General features: G+C 40.5%; 3 protein-coding genes across 6 annotated transcripts in view; 1 reads left to right on the top strand and 2 right to left on the bottom strand.

The window, feature by feature from the left end:
• ppm1la (protein phosphatase, Mg2+/Mn2+ dependent, 1La) overlaps positions 1-522 on the bottom strand; it is an 8227-nt gene extending 7705 nt beyond the window's left edge. Inside the window, exon 1 of the mRNA XM_017042583.2 lies at positions 151-522. The gene's annotated coding sequence lies outside the window, so the exon portion shown is untranslated. The remainder of the gene's footprint in view (positions 1-150) is intronic.
• Positions 523-798: 276 nt separating this feature from the next.
• On the top strand, positions 799-5594 carry otol1a (otolin 1a). 3 transcript variants are annotated; one of them, XM_025066266.1, is made up of 6 exons: positions 799-1507; positions 2720-2830; positions 3529-4016; positions 4099-4188; positions 4282-4353; positions 4461-5594. In XM_025066266.1, the coding sequence occupies exons 3-6, from the start codon at positions 3551-3553 to the stop codon at positions 5348-5350; spliced, it is 1518 nt and encodes a 505-aa protein (XP_024922034.1). In that variant the 5' UTR covers positions 799-1507; positions 2720-2830; positions 3529-3550; the 3' UTR covers positions 5351-5594. The 3 variants fall into 3 exon arrangements, with proteins under 3 accessions (XP_024922034.1, XP_008332185.1, XP_008332184.1); XM_008333963.3 differs by having other exon boundaries at positions 799-2609; XM_008333962.3 differs by having other exon boundaries at positions 799-2609; positions 3508-4016.
• Positions 5595-8159: 2565 nt separating this feature from the next.
• Positions 8160-14935, bottom strand: LOC103396034 (T-cell acute lymphocytic leukemia protein 1-like). Of its 2 annotated transcripts, none has more exons than XM_008333960.3 (4): positions 14762-14935; positions 13025-13636; positions 11497-11615; positions 8160-9909 (listed from the first exon to the last, which is right to left on the bottom strand). In XM_008333960.3, the coding sequence occupies exons 1-4, from the start codon at positions 14932-14934 to the stop codon at positions 9380-9382; spliced, it is 1434 nt and encodes a 477-aa protein (XP_008332182.2). In that variant the 5' UTR covers position 14935; the 3' UTR covers positions 8160-9379. The 2 variants fall into 2 exon arrangements, with proteins under 2 accessions (XP_008332182.2, XP_008332183.3); XM_008333961.3 differs by having other exon boundaries at positions 11527-11615; positions 14762-14928.
• Positions 14936-16894: the final 1959 nt, after the last annotated feature.

The raw sequence follows: 16894 nt of genomic DNA, 5'->3' as shown, positions 1-16894 counted from the left end.
TCCCTCCCTCCCTCCCTCTCCCCCTCTTTGCGCAGCTCACTCCATCTGCTCAGCGGATATAAGAAGAAATCGATTCGGTACAAAAATGTCTCTTTGAGTCGGAATCGGAACACATGCAGCGCTGGTCGGAGGCCGAGCGCATTTACGCACCGTGCGCTGCTGGCTGTCGAACACCAGTGCAGAGACGCACAGGACAAGAGCGCTTCATTGATTCGACCCGATGTCTCTCTCTTCTATCCTCGCCTGTCTGGCACCGATCTCCCCCAGTCCATTGTGGGACTACAGACACCAGCACTGAGAGAGAGAGAAACACGCGCCACCCTGAGGCGACAGTCGAGCAGCTGTGACATGGAGAGGGACTGTCTTCTCCTTCCCATCCACCGATGACCCCGTCTCCTCTGTGTGCGCGTTATGTGTCTGATACGTGTCTGTCTCTTCAGTGTGCGCATCAACACCACCCTCACGTTTTTTTTTCCATGCACACATCCAGTCTTCAGATATGTGACACCGCTAAACAAGATAGATTCGACACAGAACAGGAAGCCATGTGTGGTTGTGCACAGGGAGAAACTGCGTCTCTCCACTGTATGCACAGGTGGATATTAATGCGCGGCTCGAGTTTTATTTTGAAAGAACCCAACAGAAGTAGATTGTTTTAATAGCGACTATTGACTCCACACGGTCTTTGAAAACACATGAGTGCGCAGCCGCAAACTCTGAAGACGCAGGAGCAAAACATTTGAGACAATGGAGGTGGCTGCGCAATCAGCTGATGATGTCATCAAGACATAAACGGATCCGACTAGTTTTGTAGTTATCTGGCTTTTTACTGCTGCACTGCCGGCTTACAGTCACAATGACGGAATTTTTTATTCTTATGTATTTCATTTTAACGTTAATAAATTACTATCTATCTATATATCTATGCATCTATATATAAATATATATGTAACCAATTACTGAAATGCACATACGCGCGTCTAGTGCACTAATAGATATACACTTTATGACATTATACATTTGCTTTGTAATCGCAGGAGCATTTGTGTAATGGCGACAGTAGCCAACCCACCAACCAACATTGCCCTCTTGTGGCTTTCTTGAGTAAAAACAAAAAGGGGGAGTTTCATGCATTGCAGAGAATTGCAGTTAATTTACACAAAACAGACAACACTAAAGTTGGTGGAGTGGTTATTTTTATAACTGCAACTTCACAGTCCTTCATAGGAATAGGCGGCTTTAGAGGAGTGGGATCATTGCCATGTGGTGGTTGTGTATGCAGGGCCAAATCAAGTGCTTATAGATTATGTTGCAAGTGTTGAAGAAAAGAAAGAAACCAAAAAAGAATCAAAGAAAGAGAGGAAGAAGTACTTTGAGGGAAGTTGCAGTTCTCCATTGGCTTTGGATTTTCAGTCGTGGTACATTTAAGTTCTACAAGTTCAGTCACGCAGCACTACGGATCTGCATGATGGATTATTTGCCACTGCACAGGGTGTTGTCCTTGATGGTGATTATACCTTTAATTATGATAACAATGATGGTCATTATCATCATCATCATTATGATAATAACAGTAATGCAACATCATTATAGAAAATAAAATGTAAGACTTGAAAAGAACAAGAATATTGTTCAGAGGAAGTTGTTTGTTTCATATTGTTTGTGAGGAACAAAAGCTTTAAATAAAGGTTAGAACCATAGACTTAGATCTTGAAAATGTCAGAAGTTGACATTTGGTTTCACAAAGTAACCTCTTTCATGGTGATAATATCTGCCTTGAGGTGGAAGGGTTGTTCTACTCTAGGTCTAGCGTTATGTTCCAAAGCTGGAGACGTAACCAGAGAGATTGGATGGAAGCAAATAGAGAAGAAAAATATAAAAAAAGTTGTTACTGAGTGGATTATTTTTGTATCATAGTTAATACTGTGTTATTGTCCTGTTTGAATAAAATGGTTAGTGATAACAGACAGAACTGGTAACAGACAGAAATACATGAGAGGAGAAACAATATTAACACTGTTGATGGAGAACAGGCAAAAGTAGTATTAATAACAATTTAAAAAGTTAAGAATGGTAGGCAATAATTATTCAGCAAAATACAAACTATTTATATTAAAAGCACTACCGATTACCTGATGATGGGTTGCAAAAGTTATTGTTATGTTCATGTTAAACTCCTGGTCAACAACTAGAGGCAATGTCAGCGTTTAAACTCCATCATATGTTCTGTCTGAGTCATGTGAAGTCAGGAGCTAGTATTCCACAGGGTTTACTGGACTCCTTGAATGTCGTAGATCAGAGAGTGAGTGGATGAATCAACATTTACACACCACTTGTTTTGGGACATCGATCTTTCTCCCACCGGGTGTGTGGTTCTCCCTTCACTGCTTTTGAGGTCCTGCCAAATGGTGTGATAATTACGTGGGGTCATACCTGATAAGAGGAGGTGGTATGCACACGTCCTGTGAATGTTTTTCGTGTTGGTAATTTTATATTTTCTCCTATTGAAGTACAAAGCAGACGTGTGTTTGAATACCACAGCGGTGCTGTATGTACACTCATGGGCCCTGGAATCATATCCTCTGTCACCAAGAATAAAGTCCTGCCTGGTATATGACCTGCTTTATTCCCCATCCCTCAGGAGTCATGTAATCTGTTCTTGCCAGCCCAGCTACCTCCCAATAACCCCTGCTGCTTTCTGCCTCTTGTTCTCCCACAGGCCTAATGAAGCCGGAGTTGGGATACAGAGTACAATATAAGGAAGGAGGGAAACTGCAGGGAGCACTGTCAAGGAGGATGGACTGAAGCTCAGCAACAGCATTACTAGCAGGTAAGATGACTTACTGTGTGTCATATTTAAAGATAGAATTAAAAAAAAACAGAAATTCAAGGCAAGCCTGATTTAATACTGTTATTATCCTTAAATGATACTTCTGTATTCACTACAACAATGTTGTGTTTAAATACAGGCAACTATGAGCTGTGCTTATTTATACAAAATATAATATTATATATAATAATAATAATAATAATACAATATATAATTTATAAAATGGTTTGGCTTTTATTGTGCATTTTATTTTTTTTTTTGTTTGTTTTTCAAATTAAGAATCAACAGCATAACTAACAAATAGCTTTAAAGTAAGGAAAGGCAAATAAAAAAAAAGCTAAATATAATGCAAAACAAGGGTAAATGTTTGTCAGAAATTAAAGGGGGAAAATGAAATAAATAAGAAAAAATAGCCATAAGACATCAACAACTTTGACATTTTATGAAAATTCACTTTTTATGTTTTTAAATATATTTTACTTTATTTTCTAACCATTAGCACAAAATCCAATGTATAGACTCCTGTGCTCCATATTTGAATACTCTGTGGACAGTGTCTAAATTTGGATGCATCAGTTTCTGTAGTGGTTCATTTTCAGTAAACACACTGTAATATCAACAGACAGCGCTTTGTCCGATGTGCTTCAGCTGATTTTCATAACCGTTCTCATTTTCAGTGCCTTTTTATTTATATACAGATCTTTGCACTGAGAGCTCACTATGATATCCATGCACCTCCTCATCCTCACCACTCTCCTTGTGGTCCTGATGGGGGTCCTGACTTCCACTGCCCGAACCACACGCTCGCCTAAACATCAAATCACCAAGAAGCCACCAAGAGCTGGGAGCAGCGGAGGTGGAGGCGGAGGCGGAGGGCGACTCGGTCGCGCCACCACAGCAACAGCGCCCCCGTCCAGTAGCCAGCACGCAGAGGAGACCACTGAGGTCTTAATGGACGCCTTCTCCCAGTTACCAACCGACAGCACCACCTACTCCAATGACGTGTACTCAACGGAGTTCCACACAGACGCCATCGCTCTGCCCGGGAACAACAACGGCAACTATACCATTGACTACAATGAGTGTTTTTTCAACCTGTGTGAGTGCTGTCCACCAGAGAAAGGTCCGGCCGGACCAGTGGGTGAAACAGGGCCACCGGGACTACCAGGAGAAACTGGTCCACCAGGTAAAATGTTGTCTTAATGTTTGTGAAAACAAAATAAATATGTCAGAACCTTCTCTTCGCCCTAACCCTATCAGCTTTCCAGGGTTGCCAGGTGAAAAAGGAGAGATTGGACCTGTAGGCCTTCCAGGTCCTGAAGGACAACCTGGAGATTCTGGACTAAATGGTACCACAGGTAACAGATCTCTGAAATCATCTTCTGTCTCTGTCACAACTTCAGCTTTTTTTTATTTATCTGACCTACAGTATATGTATCCTTCTACCACAGGTGAGAAAGGTGATCAAGGACCTGTAGGCCTTCCTGGTGTCCCTGGAATTCCAGGAGAACCAGGAGAGAAAGGTATATTCCAATGAAAACTTCATTAATGGAAATGTGGTTTAAATAATATAAAATAAACTTTTTTTAGATGAACATCATTAAGGAAAACACGTTTTTATCTGAAACAGGTGACCCTGGCCCTATCGGCGAGAAAGGTGAAACTGGCCTCACTGGTATTAAAGGTGACCCAGGAGAACTCGGAGAACCTGGACTGAATGGGACTAAGGGCAGTACAGGGGAGGTGGGCCCTGTTGGTCCCCCAGGGATTAATGGGACAAAGGGAGAGAAAGGTGAACAAGGACCCACAGGTGTGGGTGTACCAGGTGAGAAAGGTGATGTGGGTGAACAGGGGCCTCCTGGTCTGAGCGGTGAGATTGGAGTGCCAGGACTTAATGGCAGTGATGGTACAAAGGGAGAGGTTGGTGAGGTCGGACCTCCAGGGCAGAAGGGAGATGTTGGTGCGAGGGGCACTCCAGGGCCTGTAGGTGTGAGAGGTCTGGTAGGGAGGAAAGGGGAGAGAGGTCTCAAAGGTGTCCGTGGTCCCAGAGGTCAAAAAGGGGAACAAGGCGAGGGAGTGGAGCTGATTCGCTCTGCCTTCAGTGTGGGGTTGTTCCCCAGCAGATCCTTCCCTCCCCCTGGTATGCCTGTGAAGTTTGATAAGGTCTTTTATAACGGTGAAGGACACTGGGACCCTTCACTTAACAAGTTCAACATCACCCACACCGGGGTCTACTTATTCACTTACCACATCACTGTGCGTAACAGGCCCGTGCGTGTTGCCCTGGTGGTGAATGGCATTCGAAAGCTGCGAACTCGAGATTCTCTGTACGGCCAAGATATCGACCAGGCGTCCAACCTGGCTCTGCTGCAGCTGAATGAGGGTGACCAGGTGTGGCTGGAGACGCTGAGAGACTGGAATGGGATTTATTCCAGCACAGAGGATGACAGCACGTTCTCTGGCTTCTTGCTTTACCCAGAATTAAAGCCCAAACCAACTGCTGTAGAAAATCTCTTGTAGAAAACGCAGTCTGTGATCAATGAATGAGCTCTGATTATTAATTCTAGTAGAGACTGCGCTTGCACTGCTACTGAAAAAAATGATTGCTGTTTAGCAGAGGACCGCCGCTTCCCTATCTGCACGGTTCTCTTGTGCTAATCAAACCAACTGCTTTGCTTGCCTTGCTCTATTTACAGATGGATGGAGTTTGACTATACTGCTGCATATGCAATACTTGACACTGCATTAAAAATGGCTTTGCACAAACGTAGGGGCCTTGATTTATTTACGGAGGAACAGAATGAGAAGCTAATTTATAAGCCATTAGTCACTGAGACTAGAGTGAGACTAGATAAGCTCTGTCAGTGAGGCCGGTACAAATTAAAGTTAATGATGTGGCGGACAATTCCACTTGTCTTCCACTAGAGGGTGTGAGGCGCTCAGGGTTTAGCACCCAGTGAACTTTAAAATTTAGGCACGAGGTCACATATTTAAAATAGAAATGTGCAAAAAGTAAATAAATGAATGAGACTTGTGTAATAAAAACAGAAAAAAAATCTACGTACAGATAAATTCTATGTAAATTGACCTACCTTTATGTAATTTATAAATAATTTACGTATGTGGTTTAATAGAATAATTTTGATAAATGCATCACTGAAAACAGTACAATTATATGTACTGATTAACTGTTATATTTGCAATATATTTGCAGAAGTTTGGGTCGAAGCATATTTCTATTTGCTCAAGTTGTTAAAACCTATTTATCATTTAAATATAACCAACAATGGCCACGTTCACCAGTGATGTCACAAAGTCAGGTTTCTATTGGATGATTCAGCTGTCAGCCCCATATAACGTTTTTTTTTTTACTTCTCGTTTTGATGAACACTTGTTTTTTCTAAATATTTTGATTACAAAAGGTATTTCTTAAATACCTTGTTTAATTTGTTTGATTGGTAAATTAAAGAAAATAGAAAAAAGTGATGAAAATTTAGTTCTTGCCTCTTGGATGTGCTCTTTTAGCAGTCCTGGGTTTTTTTTAAACAAGCACTCCAATTCATTCCAATTCATCTTTTCAGTTTGTTGAATGCATCAGAGTTCAAATGCACTCTTAGTTGCATTTTAGCATGCGTCTTGTGTAGGTCACACTGATTTATGTGTATTTCTGTGCAGCGGCTTAATGTGTTTCAAATCTGGGTTTGACTAAAGAAAAGTGCATGGCTCTGCAACTGGATTCAACGTGAAAGTTAACTTCAGTGAGAGCAGAGAGTTTGTCGTATTCAACAAAGAATACTGGAGGAGAACAAAGTCTTCTGCATCCAGTGGTGAAGCACATAAATTTCCCTCGGAATTTCACCTTATTGATGCTGCAGCAGCCCCTCGGTGGTGGTGTGTATGTGTGTGTGTTAAAACGTTGTTTTGCTTGTTTGTTTATAAGCCTATCTGTGGATTTGTATGTGTGTGTGTGTGTGTGTGTGTGTGTGCATTTATGTATTTTTCTACTACTCAGTGAAAATATAAATAACTACCTTGGCGGTGTGTGCAGTGTAATCTGCTCCCGGCAGGCTGGATTCCCACTGTGAGAAAGACAGTATATTGTTCCTGCAGCACCACAGATAACAACTCATTAGCATACTGAATCATTTGGCTGGAAGAGCCACTCTGCCACCCATCTGCAGCAAGCTGATAAACACATGCGCACGTTAGCTCACAAGCACACACGCACGCACACACACATACACACACAATAGGATCTATAAGAAAACACGCACAAGCGCACACACTCACACACACACAGTCTCATCTCGTTTCTTTTCTCTTTCATTCACTTCCTGGATCCCTCTCTTTTTGTGAGTCTGTGTCTTTTCGAGCGTCGGGAACAGGCAGGTAAATGTTTGGCAGGCATTGACCTAGAGAGGCCCTCCATGGAGTCCCAGCACAGGCAGAGCACAGCACACAGGAAAGGTCTCCAAACATCTGCATGTTTCCGATGCTCCCTGGAAGCAATTACGTTTTTGTTTTTTTTTTTCTCTTCAAAATGTCCAGGAGCTGAAGTCGTTATCATGGTGGTACATGTTGGCAAAGTCTGCTTTGTAAACTTATCCAGTACAAGGGAAGCATAAGAAAGTATAAGGAAGCAGATTTCAGAGGAAGTAACGGCCAAAAACACTCATTACTTATTAATGATCACAGAACGGCCTGCGTTGCATTATGATTACGTGAGTGAGTAAGGCTGGTGGGAGACGTGATGGCTGTGGTGGTTTTACCATGTGTACAGACACAACAGTGCCCAAGCGAGTGCAACAGAGGCTGTGAAAACCACTTTCACAATGGCAGGATATCCTGCAGGTCACAGAGCCACGTAAACCTTCAAGGGAAGTTGTCACTTGTGGGTAGGAAGTGAGGATTCCATCGTCGGCTGGGGAACTTTCACAAGGAGCTTGTGGTTTTGAGTATGTAATGTACACGGTGTCCTGCGATGGTGGTACACAGCTGCTCTCTGTGTGTCTAAATCTTTTCAAACTGGTTGTTTTTTGTTTTTAGCTTCAAAATATTATGTGTTGAAAGATGCAGTATTTTTTGCCTGGATGGAATTAATTTACTTGACATGATTTTTCATAATATTTGTTGTTTTTTACCAAAGTAAATGTCCTGCACCAGTTATTTCTCTCTTTGCATCCATAGGAATTTTTCTGTGATATTTTCATTATTAGAAACAAACATGAAGAGTGTAGATCTGCATAAGCACAACTGGGTGAACATAAAAATAATAAAATTGTACAAAAGAAACCCACAGTATACACAAGTGTTACTACAGTACACCGGATTTTCTTTAGCATGTTTATTTAGTGGTTTTGTATAAAATTCATTGAATTAACATCGGATATATATATAGATACAACTATTTTACATCAAATATGTCATTAAACGTACAATGTCCCTTTTACTGCAATCCATAAAATACCAATAGTTACTAAAGGTACCCATAAAAGCTGCTAAGACCTGCTGAAAAAAGCAGAATATCATGTAACAGTTGGCAAGAATGTACTGTTTTAGTCAGAAAACTGCTGGTGTCAGTATGATATTAACACTGTGTGTGAGTGTGTGTGTGTGTGTGTGTGTGTACATGTATATTTATGTGCATATGTAAAAAGCGGCAATGAAAGGGTGCGTTTCTGTACCTTACTAAACTACAATTGCATTACAGTTTAAAAACACACTGAAAGAGACATTCATATCAAAGACTTAGATGGATCAGCTCATGATGGCGTTGACCCACACTTTGTACACTTTGAGACAACACACTGCATGTCATGTACCTCTGCAGCAATCTCGTTTCTTTCCAGGGAGTGACATTGTTCGCCTGCTCTCTGCTGTTGTATTTACTGTTGTTACCATTGCCAGAAGTTAAAAGAAATGAATGGTACCACGTTTGCTGTATACTATTCAGGTGCTTGACTTACATCTGGAGTTTCAATCATCTCTCATTCCCTCCTCTGGAGAGTCTGTCTGGTCAGTAAACACATCAGAAATCCATATGACTCATACTTGAGTTACTGGCATTATATTATGCAGAGGAAATTATTTACAACTGCGGGGAAATTCCAGTCCATTTATTTTTGACCTGACCAACTGGGGCAAGGTTACTTTTGTGGCATAGTATCAACACATTTAAATTATAAGGAATAAATTTAGATTTATTTAGCATTTTTGTTGCAGTATTCTATAAGCATGTTTTCCCTGTAAATATATGTACTTCTTTCTTGTGTTTTTGTGAGTATTGAGCTTTGGAATTTAACAAAATGAAAATTTATAACCCACAGTTTAATCAAAGACATGAGACATGCAGAATTTACAAGGATCTAAATCCATCGGACATCAACCAAACCGAGCCATCAGATGCTTTTCATGGTCCATTTTGGACATCACCATCTCACCACGTGGTGCTCTCCTTCAACAACCCAAAGGTGACTGATCCGGGAATCTTTCTAGACGTGTTTACTGCCCTCTTTCAGTCCCACGATATGTGGGAAGTTGGCATCAGCATCATCGACGACCAGAACCATCCAAAGGGCGACCGTTGCGCCTCAAATCCCTAGTGGACAGATGTAGCGCAGTCCCACGAGAAGCCGTTAAAGTCCTTGCAGCTGGAGGTGAATCCTGGTCCTCCATAAAGCTCTCAGGGCTGCCTTCAGCATCACCATCAGGCAGGCTTCCACAGCTAGACCCTGGGGACATTGTCTCCAGAATGTCATCCCTGGGCAGACCCACAACAGTGTCCTGACGTTTTCCATCCTGAGGGCCTCCTTCATGGGGCCCAACACCAACTAGCAGCCCCGTTTCTCCGTCTGTTGTGCTGCCAACATTCCTGCCACCATCTTGGTCCTCAAGGAGGTTAGAAAGAAAGCTGATGTACTTCATCGCCAGCCGGAGAATCTCATTCTTACTCAGCTTCTTGTCTGGAGGGTGCGTGGGGATGAGTTTGCGAAGCTCAGCAAATGCTCCATTTACATTCTGTTGCCGCCAACGTTCACGGCTGTTGGTGAAGATTCGACGTACAATCTTCGGCTGGCCAGCTAAGACAAAAAACAAAAAAGGGACAGATGTGGAGGGGTACAAGTTAGGTGCACAGTTCTGAAGAAATACAACATAATGTAAATGAAATGCTGAGCTGGGGCAGATACTGCAGTCAGGCATGCACACGTTTTTAGAAATCATTAATTGTAGAAAAAACAGCAAAAGCTATTAATGCAAGCTCAAACCCTCTTTCCAGAAAATACTTTACTGTTCCTAAAAATTCTAATAATCACTTTGGCTTGTCCCTTCCTCACAGGTTGCCAGAGCAGGAGTCCCGAAACCTAGGACCTTCAGAGTGATGCAGTGGTGGGGACACTGTTCGATACCAGGTGGTCCCAAAAATCCAAGGTTGGGTTGCATCAGAAGAAAATTATTCTCAAGGTAAACATAAATTAATTTAAAAATTCCATGCAACACACTGACAATGTTTGGGACCGGGACAAATAAATATTGAAGCGGCCCAGAATTCAGTTTTTTCACAATCTACAGATAGTAATAATGTGAGAAGCGTCAAAATCACCAGATTCTGAATGGCACAAAGACCAAGGGTAGAAACAGCTGCTGAATGTGTGTTACCTTCACACATTAGACTCCGCCATTTTACAATGATGGTGGAGACAACTGTACAGGTTCAGGACTGTTTTCACTTTACTATAGGCCAAAGCAGAACTGAAGATGATGTTGACATGTTCTGGTCAGACAATGGTGAACACAGAGTTCAAGTCTATTATATGGACAGAATTCCATGAATAAATGTGCAGTGAAATTGGAATCCATGATAAAAAGAAATAATAATTAAATTAAAAATAAAGAATAATAATAATAACGTAAACTGGCCTCTGTCCCAAACAAGTGTGTTGCTATAGTACCACTTTCTAATTATTTAAAACATCCTTTTAATTATTTATTTTGCTGCTTGAGAAAGTTCAATTTGAAAGTCTACTCCTTGCATTTTTAGAAGAGTACCAAGTTTTTTTGGAAACGGAATTTGTAAATTGTCCTCCACTAAAACAAGGATATTCTGATGAAAGGACAAAATCTTACCAAATATACTGTAAATGGTGTATACCAATGTTAAATTCAAAACACTCGTGTGTGTTCAGGTCTGTCTGTTCCTTGGTTTATATAAATATAAAAAATCTAGTGCAGGTATACAAATCCCCCCTCCCCAACATTGGTGTCATCCAGGCTTTTGTTGCTTTTGGAACACAACCAGACTATCTTAATCCTTCAGCGCACTCTGCAGTAAAACCTTGGCATGGAGGCAGCAGCTTCCCCATCTTCCACCCCCGCATATGGCAGTGAGTGGGCAGCAGTGAAAAGGATGTTTCAAATCAAATACACCTCCATCTTTTTCTCCAAAAGTCACTTTGTAGGTTTACAAATTGAGAGTCCAAGAGATGTGTTTATGTCTTGGTTGAAACACTTACGCTGAGTGTTCTTTTTGCAAGACATCTTCTGCGACACTCAGATTAGGTACATAATAGGTCCATGTCAGGGGATGAATGACAACAGAGATGAGGAGGGGACACATATTGGAGGAGACTATATTGGCAGAAGGAGGACACAGCAGAAGTGCGTCTTACCATACTTATAAAGATCTAAAATGCGCCTACCCTCGTCGAGTTCAATCTCATAAGGCGCCGGGCGGCGCTTTACCCTGTTGCTGGGGTACATGCTGTACTGCTCCGACTCCCCTCCAAGACTGGACATTAACAGAGAGAACAGAGAAGAGAGGAAATCATGTTTCAGTTTTCTTATTTGTCATCAACATCATCCTGAACATTCAGCTCCTGTGGCGCAAACACAAAACACATAGACACTGATTTAGGGAGCTCTGATGATGATAACGATAATGATGATGTTTCAAAAAGAAAATTATTTATTATTTTGGTTAAGTTTTACCTCTTTGTTAACAAAAACTATTCCCAGATTCCCACCGCTTCCTACAAAAGGTAACTTTATCTGATGATGTTTAACCTCAACATTTAATTCAAACACCAAGTGTAATGAGACCAGACTGGAGGATCTGTTTCAGCGTTAAAACCAAACCAATCCTTATTTGTATCCCAAACTGCACAGTCAGTTAACAGCTAACCAAATACTGTCTTTCCTTTATAGTTGACCACACCAGGTAATCGATGTAGCACAGTTTTTACGATGGATACGCTTCCCCACATAGTACTTCCAAATGTTAGGGGGGAAAGTCACACATATGTATTCAAACATTGAGAAACCATCTGGCCAGAAAATGGTGTGTAACTGACAACCAAAAAAAACAACCAAAAAAAACAAAAACAAATACAGAGACACATATTTTCTCACAGCTAATCTTTTATTCTTCTTATTATTAATAATTTTGTACTACCATTAGTTAGAAGTATCCCTAACCTTAGTTGTTATCAGTAAATGCTCTATACCTAAACCTAGTACCAGTTACATTCATCTTAACTTCATCCAGCGCCTCACAATGACATTCAGTCTCATTAGAACATTTAGTCCCAAACAGATGGAGGACGAATCAGTGTCACATTCTGTTATAGCACAATAAGCAATCTGCATATTGGCACATTGTTGTTTTTTTTTTGTTTTTTGTTTTTTTGTTTTTTTGTTTTTTTGTCTGATACTTGTGCGTGCTGTGCATTTTTGGGCTAAGGTTTGAAGCATGAAGCCGAACCCAAAAACAATTGATTAATTTAGTGTAAATATAATTTGAATAAATCAAAAAAACAAAGTAATGAATGTGTGAAAAATTTGTGGAATTCCTATCTGTAATTATTCTAAGGGCAACCAACAGAACCCATTAATGTTAAACTCTTGGACAAAAAAAAAACCTTGGTTTTTGTTCGTTAAAAAGGAATTAAACAAAATGATCATCTAAGGAAATTTGATTCAGTGCACGTATATACAAAACTTTGATGTCCAAAAGAAGAAAAAGGCTTTAGCCCAATCCATATAAGCCCAAACCATATAAGTCATACGTCATCTTTTATGTTATAAATTATTATCACACCAAAACATCAGGCCAAAACAGTGAAATAGTTAACTCATAATCACAAAATCATATAATAATAATTAAAACTATTTTTCATGATATTTCTCCTCCACATTTACCTGTTGATGGCGGCGAGAGGCTGCGCCAGGTTGTAGAGCATCGCCCGGGCCGGGACAGGAAACGCGTTGGGACTCAGTTGGACCATTCGAGCGTCGTCTCGGTGCGGCGGCGGCAGCTGCAGCGGGACTGGTGGAGGTGGAGGTGGAGGTCTGCGAAGTTCCGTGATCGGCACCAAATGGTTGTCAGTCCTGTGCTCCAGTGCTTTTATAGCGTCCCTCCTGTGAAGCTCGATCACCGGCACTTCCCTTTTCAGGTCAAGGGCGTCGTGAGAGGCAGTTTCCTTGGCAACGCCATTGATGATGATGCTGATGCTGGTCCCGTTGCTCGAGTTCTGCAGAGGAACGTCATCACCACCGCCACCATCATCATCCGCCTCTTCTCCTACCTCCTTGAAGCACCCTCCCCTCTTCTCCGCCTCCTGCTCATCGCCCTCCACCTCCGCACCGTCCTGCTCCCTCCTCTTTGGCTCCTTGTCCTCCTTTTTCTTGCATCCGTTCTGTCTGCAGATGATGGAGGAGTCCTCCCACTTCCCTGGACCGGACTCTGCGTCGGGACTCCCAGGACGCAGCTCCGGCTGCCGTTTTTCCATCATTTTCACCTGTGCTCTACTTCTAAATGAGATTTTATCCGGTAAATTCGATCAAGAATATTATGTGTTAGTATTTGTTAAAAACATTATTATAATATTATAAATATTGCAGTCAAAGCAGCCAATCCCCGCCCCCTCAATAAATTCACAATAAATAAATAAATAAAGACGTTTGTAGGCGTTAAATAAAACAACATTTTCGATAAAAATTAGAAACTACAGTTTGTGTTTGAGGGCTGGAATCAATTTATACTAATATAATTTATGTGACATTATAGTGTAAAAATGTGGGTATTAAATTCTATATGAATATTCAGTGAATGTAATTGTAAGTAATCGTGCAAGTGTTGATTTTATTCAACTGAATATGTTTATTTCATATTAAGACAGATTTTTAACGGGGCCTTTTTTATACATGGATTCATTTATTTATTTTTATCCTGTGCTCGCGTTTTTTCAGGGATCCTTTATCTTGGCCTCCAAGACGTTGGGTACAGTTGATGGTTATTAACATACATTTTAACTTACCAAATAATACAGTTAAGAGTAAACGCAATGTAAATAATAATTTTCATTTTTCTTTCTATGTTTAGGTGGAGTGGTCCTCTTAAACAGAGGATACGACTGGACCAAGGGAGGAGATTTGTTTTAATACTTTATTTTTCTGTCTTAAAAACAACACTGTCAGATTCTTAAAATAACAACCGAATCTGGTCTTTTTAATGGCAACAAATGTCAAAGATCGCCGTCTGATTTTTACGCCCGGTGAAGGCCATTATATAGTGCGGTCGTTGTTATATTAAACCTATTCCATTTCATAGAACAACCACGACGAATATTTCAGTCAACCCTTAATTCTCTGTGTAAAATGTCTTCGTTTCATTTGGCACACGTTAACCGAATACAGGAACGCAAATCTGTGAAAAGCGCACTTTTGTCAATGGAAATTCGTTAATACAGGCCGCGCCTCGGTTATTCCAGCCGCACTGTCGCTGCCAAACGGTCGTCCATGAACAGAAAAATATAGGCTAAATATTTCCACAATCATAGCAATAATAATCACACTATATAAACCCTTTCACGGCCAATTAAAAAAATGAATAAGCTTCTTTTAAGGAAAGGAGATGTGTTGTTTTTCAGCACTTACCGTTCCAGCCGTGTTGTTGATGTTACTGTGTAAGTGGAGCCATTTTGTGAGTGGGTCATCCATGTCTGCGTTTTTTTCTTTTTTCTTTTTTTTTTTTGCCAGTTGTGGAGCAGTGTGTGTGTGTGTGCATGTGTGTGTGTGTGTATGTGTAGCTGAGTTATTTCTCTCCGCATCCACTGCGCTCCCCTCAGTATGGGGAGCGGAACACAGGCCGCAATGTGGCCGAGTGAGATAAGCGCACGGCAGCGGCCTCTTCATTCCCGATAAGCCCCTAAACCCATTATTTATGAAATGATTCATTATTATTTGGCTGTCGTTGGCTATACACAGGCTTGTGGAGGGTAAAGCATTAAAAAAAAAAAAAAAAAAAAAGCAAACAGCCACAGCGCAACGGCCTGTAACAGTGTGAGTTGGTTTACTGTAGTTGGAGGTTTTTTTTTGTTTTGTTTTTTTTTTTTTACTGTTTTATTTTATTTTGGATGAAGGAAGTAGCAGTTTAGGTCAATCTTCTCACCTATTGGTAACTTCAAAAAGGAATGTTTTGGAATCTACTCTGAAATAAGATCAAGGATTAGAACTTTTTTGGCTAATTGCTATTTACTTATTATTTACTTATTTGTTGTAAATCTATTACTGTAATATTTACTAATAGTTACTGCAGAGCCCCAGGGCTCTAGACAAATGATAACACCATTGTTTTAAACTGGATGTAAAGATAATTAATTAAATAATTTATTTTAAAAAAATAAAAAGAGTAACCAAAAATAAATTAATATTATTTATCTTTCTCCATGTCACTGTCTGTGTCTCGTGGCCATGCCGCCCCCCACCGCCTCGCCGCCCCCTTCGCCCCTCGGGGTCCATGGGAGACTCATGGCTGCAGGAGATAAAAGCTGATCGGCTTCTGCTCCATCAGATAAAGCCGCAGCAACATCAACGGTGACACGCTATCAGAGCTGATCCCAGACACACTAAACGGTAGCAGGTACATCCTAACAGTGGATTTCCCAACACTGCTTTTTTTTTTTTTTTTTTAATATTGGGTTATTGCATTTTATTGTTGACAAATTCATTCGTACGTCATGTCAAGCAGCTAATTGCCAACATTTTGGTAAAACAACAACAACTAGAGTGTCTTTTTGCCGTGTTATACCCAGATGAAATAATTATTATGGATTGATTTTCCACACGTTTGACACGTTAAACCAATCGTGACCAATAATCAGTCACGACCTTTAAACAGAAGTCACGACCGACATCCTACATCCGGTGCTTAACCCAAAACCTGCACTTTGAGGTGAGGAGTCCACCGAGCACTTTACAGCCGAGATGGATTAGAATCCGGTCAGAAATTTTACATTTTGTATGGAAGTGCAAATATCAAAACATTCACTGGATCTTTTTTTACTCAAAAAGCAAACTATAGTTTTGAATTTTCCATCGTTATTCAATACGTTTTCTTTTGCCAGTATTCTTGGTGGAAAGCTTATTTTTTAATGCTCTTCTGCTGTGTGTGTCTGTCAATAATAAGTCTAACATTAGTTCATTATATGATGTTTTATTTTGATATTGTGATATATAATTCACCTTTTGAGGGGTGTGTGGTGTACTTTAGTTTTACCCATCACAGTAACACAATATTTACAAAATCACTTTGTAAACGTGTTTGTTAGGTCAGAAGCTAATAATTTTGTATTGAGTTTTGTCACATGTGCAACAGGAACGTTTCTACCTTTAGAGTAATTTAAATAATTACAAATTAATGATATTATTCAAAATTGCATGATGTTAACTGGATTTACATCATGACACTAGTTTACCCCTTATTTTTGCAAGGCACCGTTTTCAATCATGGTGTAGCCTTGGCTGATGTGATGAGATTCTGTGGCAGCTGTGATGGCCAGACATCCTGAGCCTCCTGCCAGTGCATTATCCCTGTTAAAATACAATGTTTTCCCTTCACTGATGCCAAGCTCCGTCCCCTTGTGCCATCTCTTGGGATTTTGTTTCTTCACATATTGTTGATGCACTATTGATCCTGAGACAATTGGGTTAATAATTTGTGCCGATTATGTCTTTTCATTCCATTGCTGCTTCAGTGGTTAATATGGTAATAAGTAAAGGATTACAAGG

Source organism: Cynoglossus semilaevis, chromosome 20 (genome assembly GCF_000523025.1).
Source record: "Cynoglossus semilaevis isolate Cse_v1.0 chromosome 20, Cse_v1.0, whole genome shotgun sequence".
Classification (NCBI taxonomy): domain Eukaryota; kingdom Metazoa; phylum Chordata; class Actinopteri; order Pleuronectiformes; family Cynoglossidae; genus Cynoglossus; species Cynoglossus semilaevis.
Note: the sequence above shows the minus strand (reverse complement) of the source record. Positions and strands in the feature narration are given on the sequence as shown.

Coding starts and splice junctions, on each gene's coding strand:
- otol1a (XM_025066266.1), top strand. CDS start 3,551: ATGATATCCATGCACCTCCTCATCCTCACCACTCTCCTTGTGGTCCTG. Junction 4,017..4,098: donor AGGAGAAACTGGTCCACCAG/GTAAAATGTTGT, acceptor TCAGCTTTCCAG/GGTTGCCAGGTGAAAAAGGA. Junction 4,354..4,460: donor AGGAGAACCAGGAGAGAAAG/GTATATTCCAAT, acceptor TATCTGAAACAG/GTGACCCTGGCCCTATCGGC.
- LOC103396034 (XM_008333960.3), bottom strand. CDS start 14,934: ATGCGGAGAGAAATAACTCAGCTACACATACACACACACACACATGCA. Junction 11,616..13,024: donor CCTCTCGCCGCCATCAACAG/GTAAATGTGGAG, acceptor GTTAATGTCCAG/TCTTGGAGGGGAGTCGGAGC. Junction 9,910..11,496: donor TTTAGATCTTTATAAGTATG/GTAAGACGCACT, acceptor TTTTTGTCTTAG/CTGGCCAGCCGAAGATTGTA.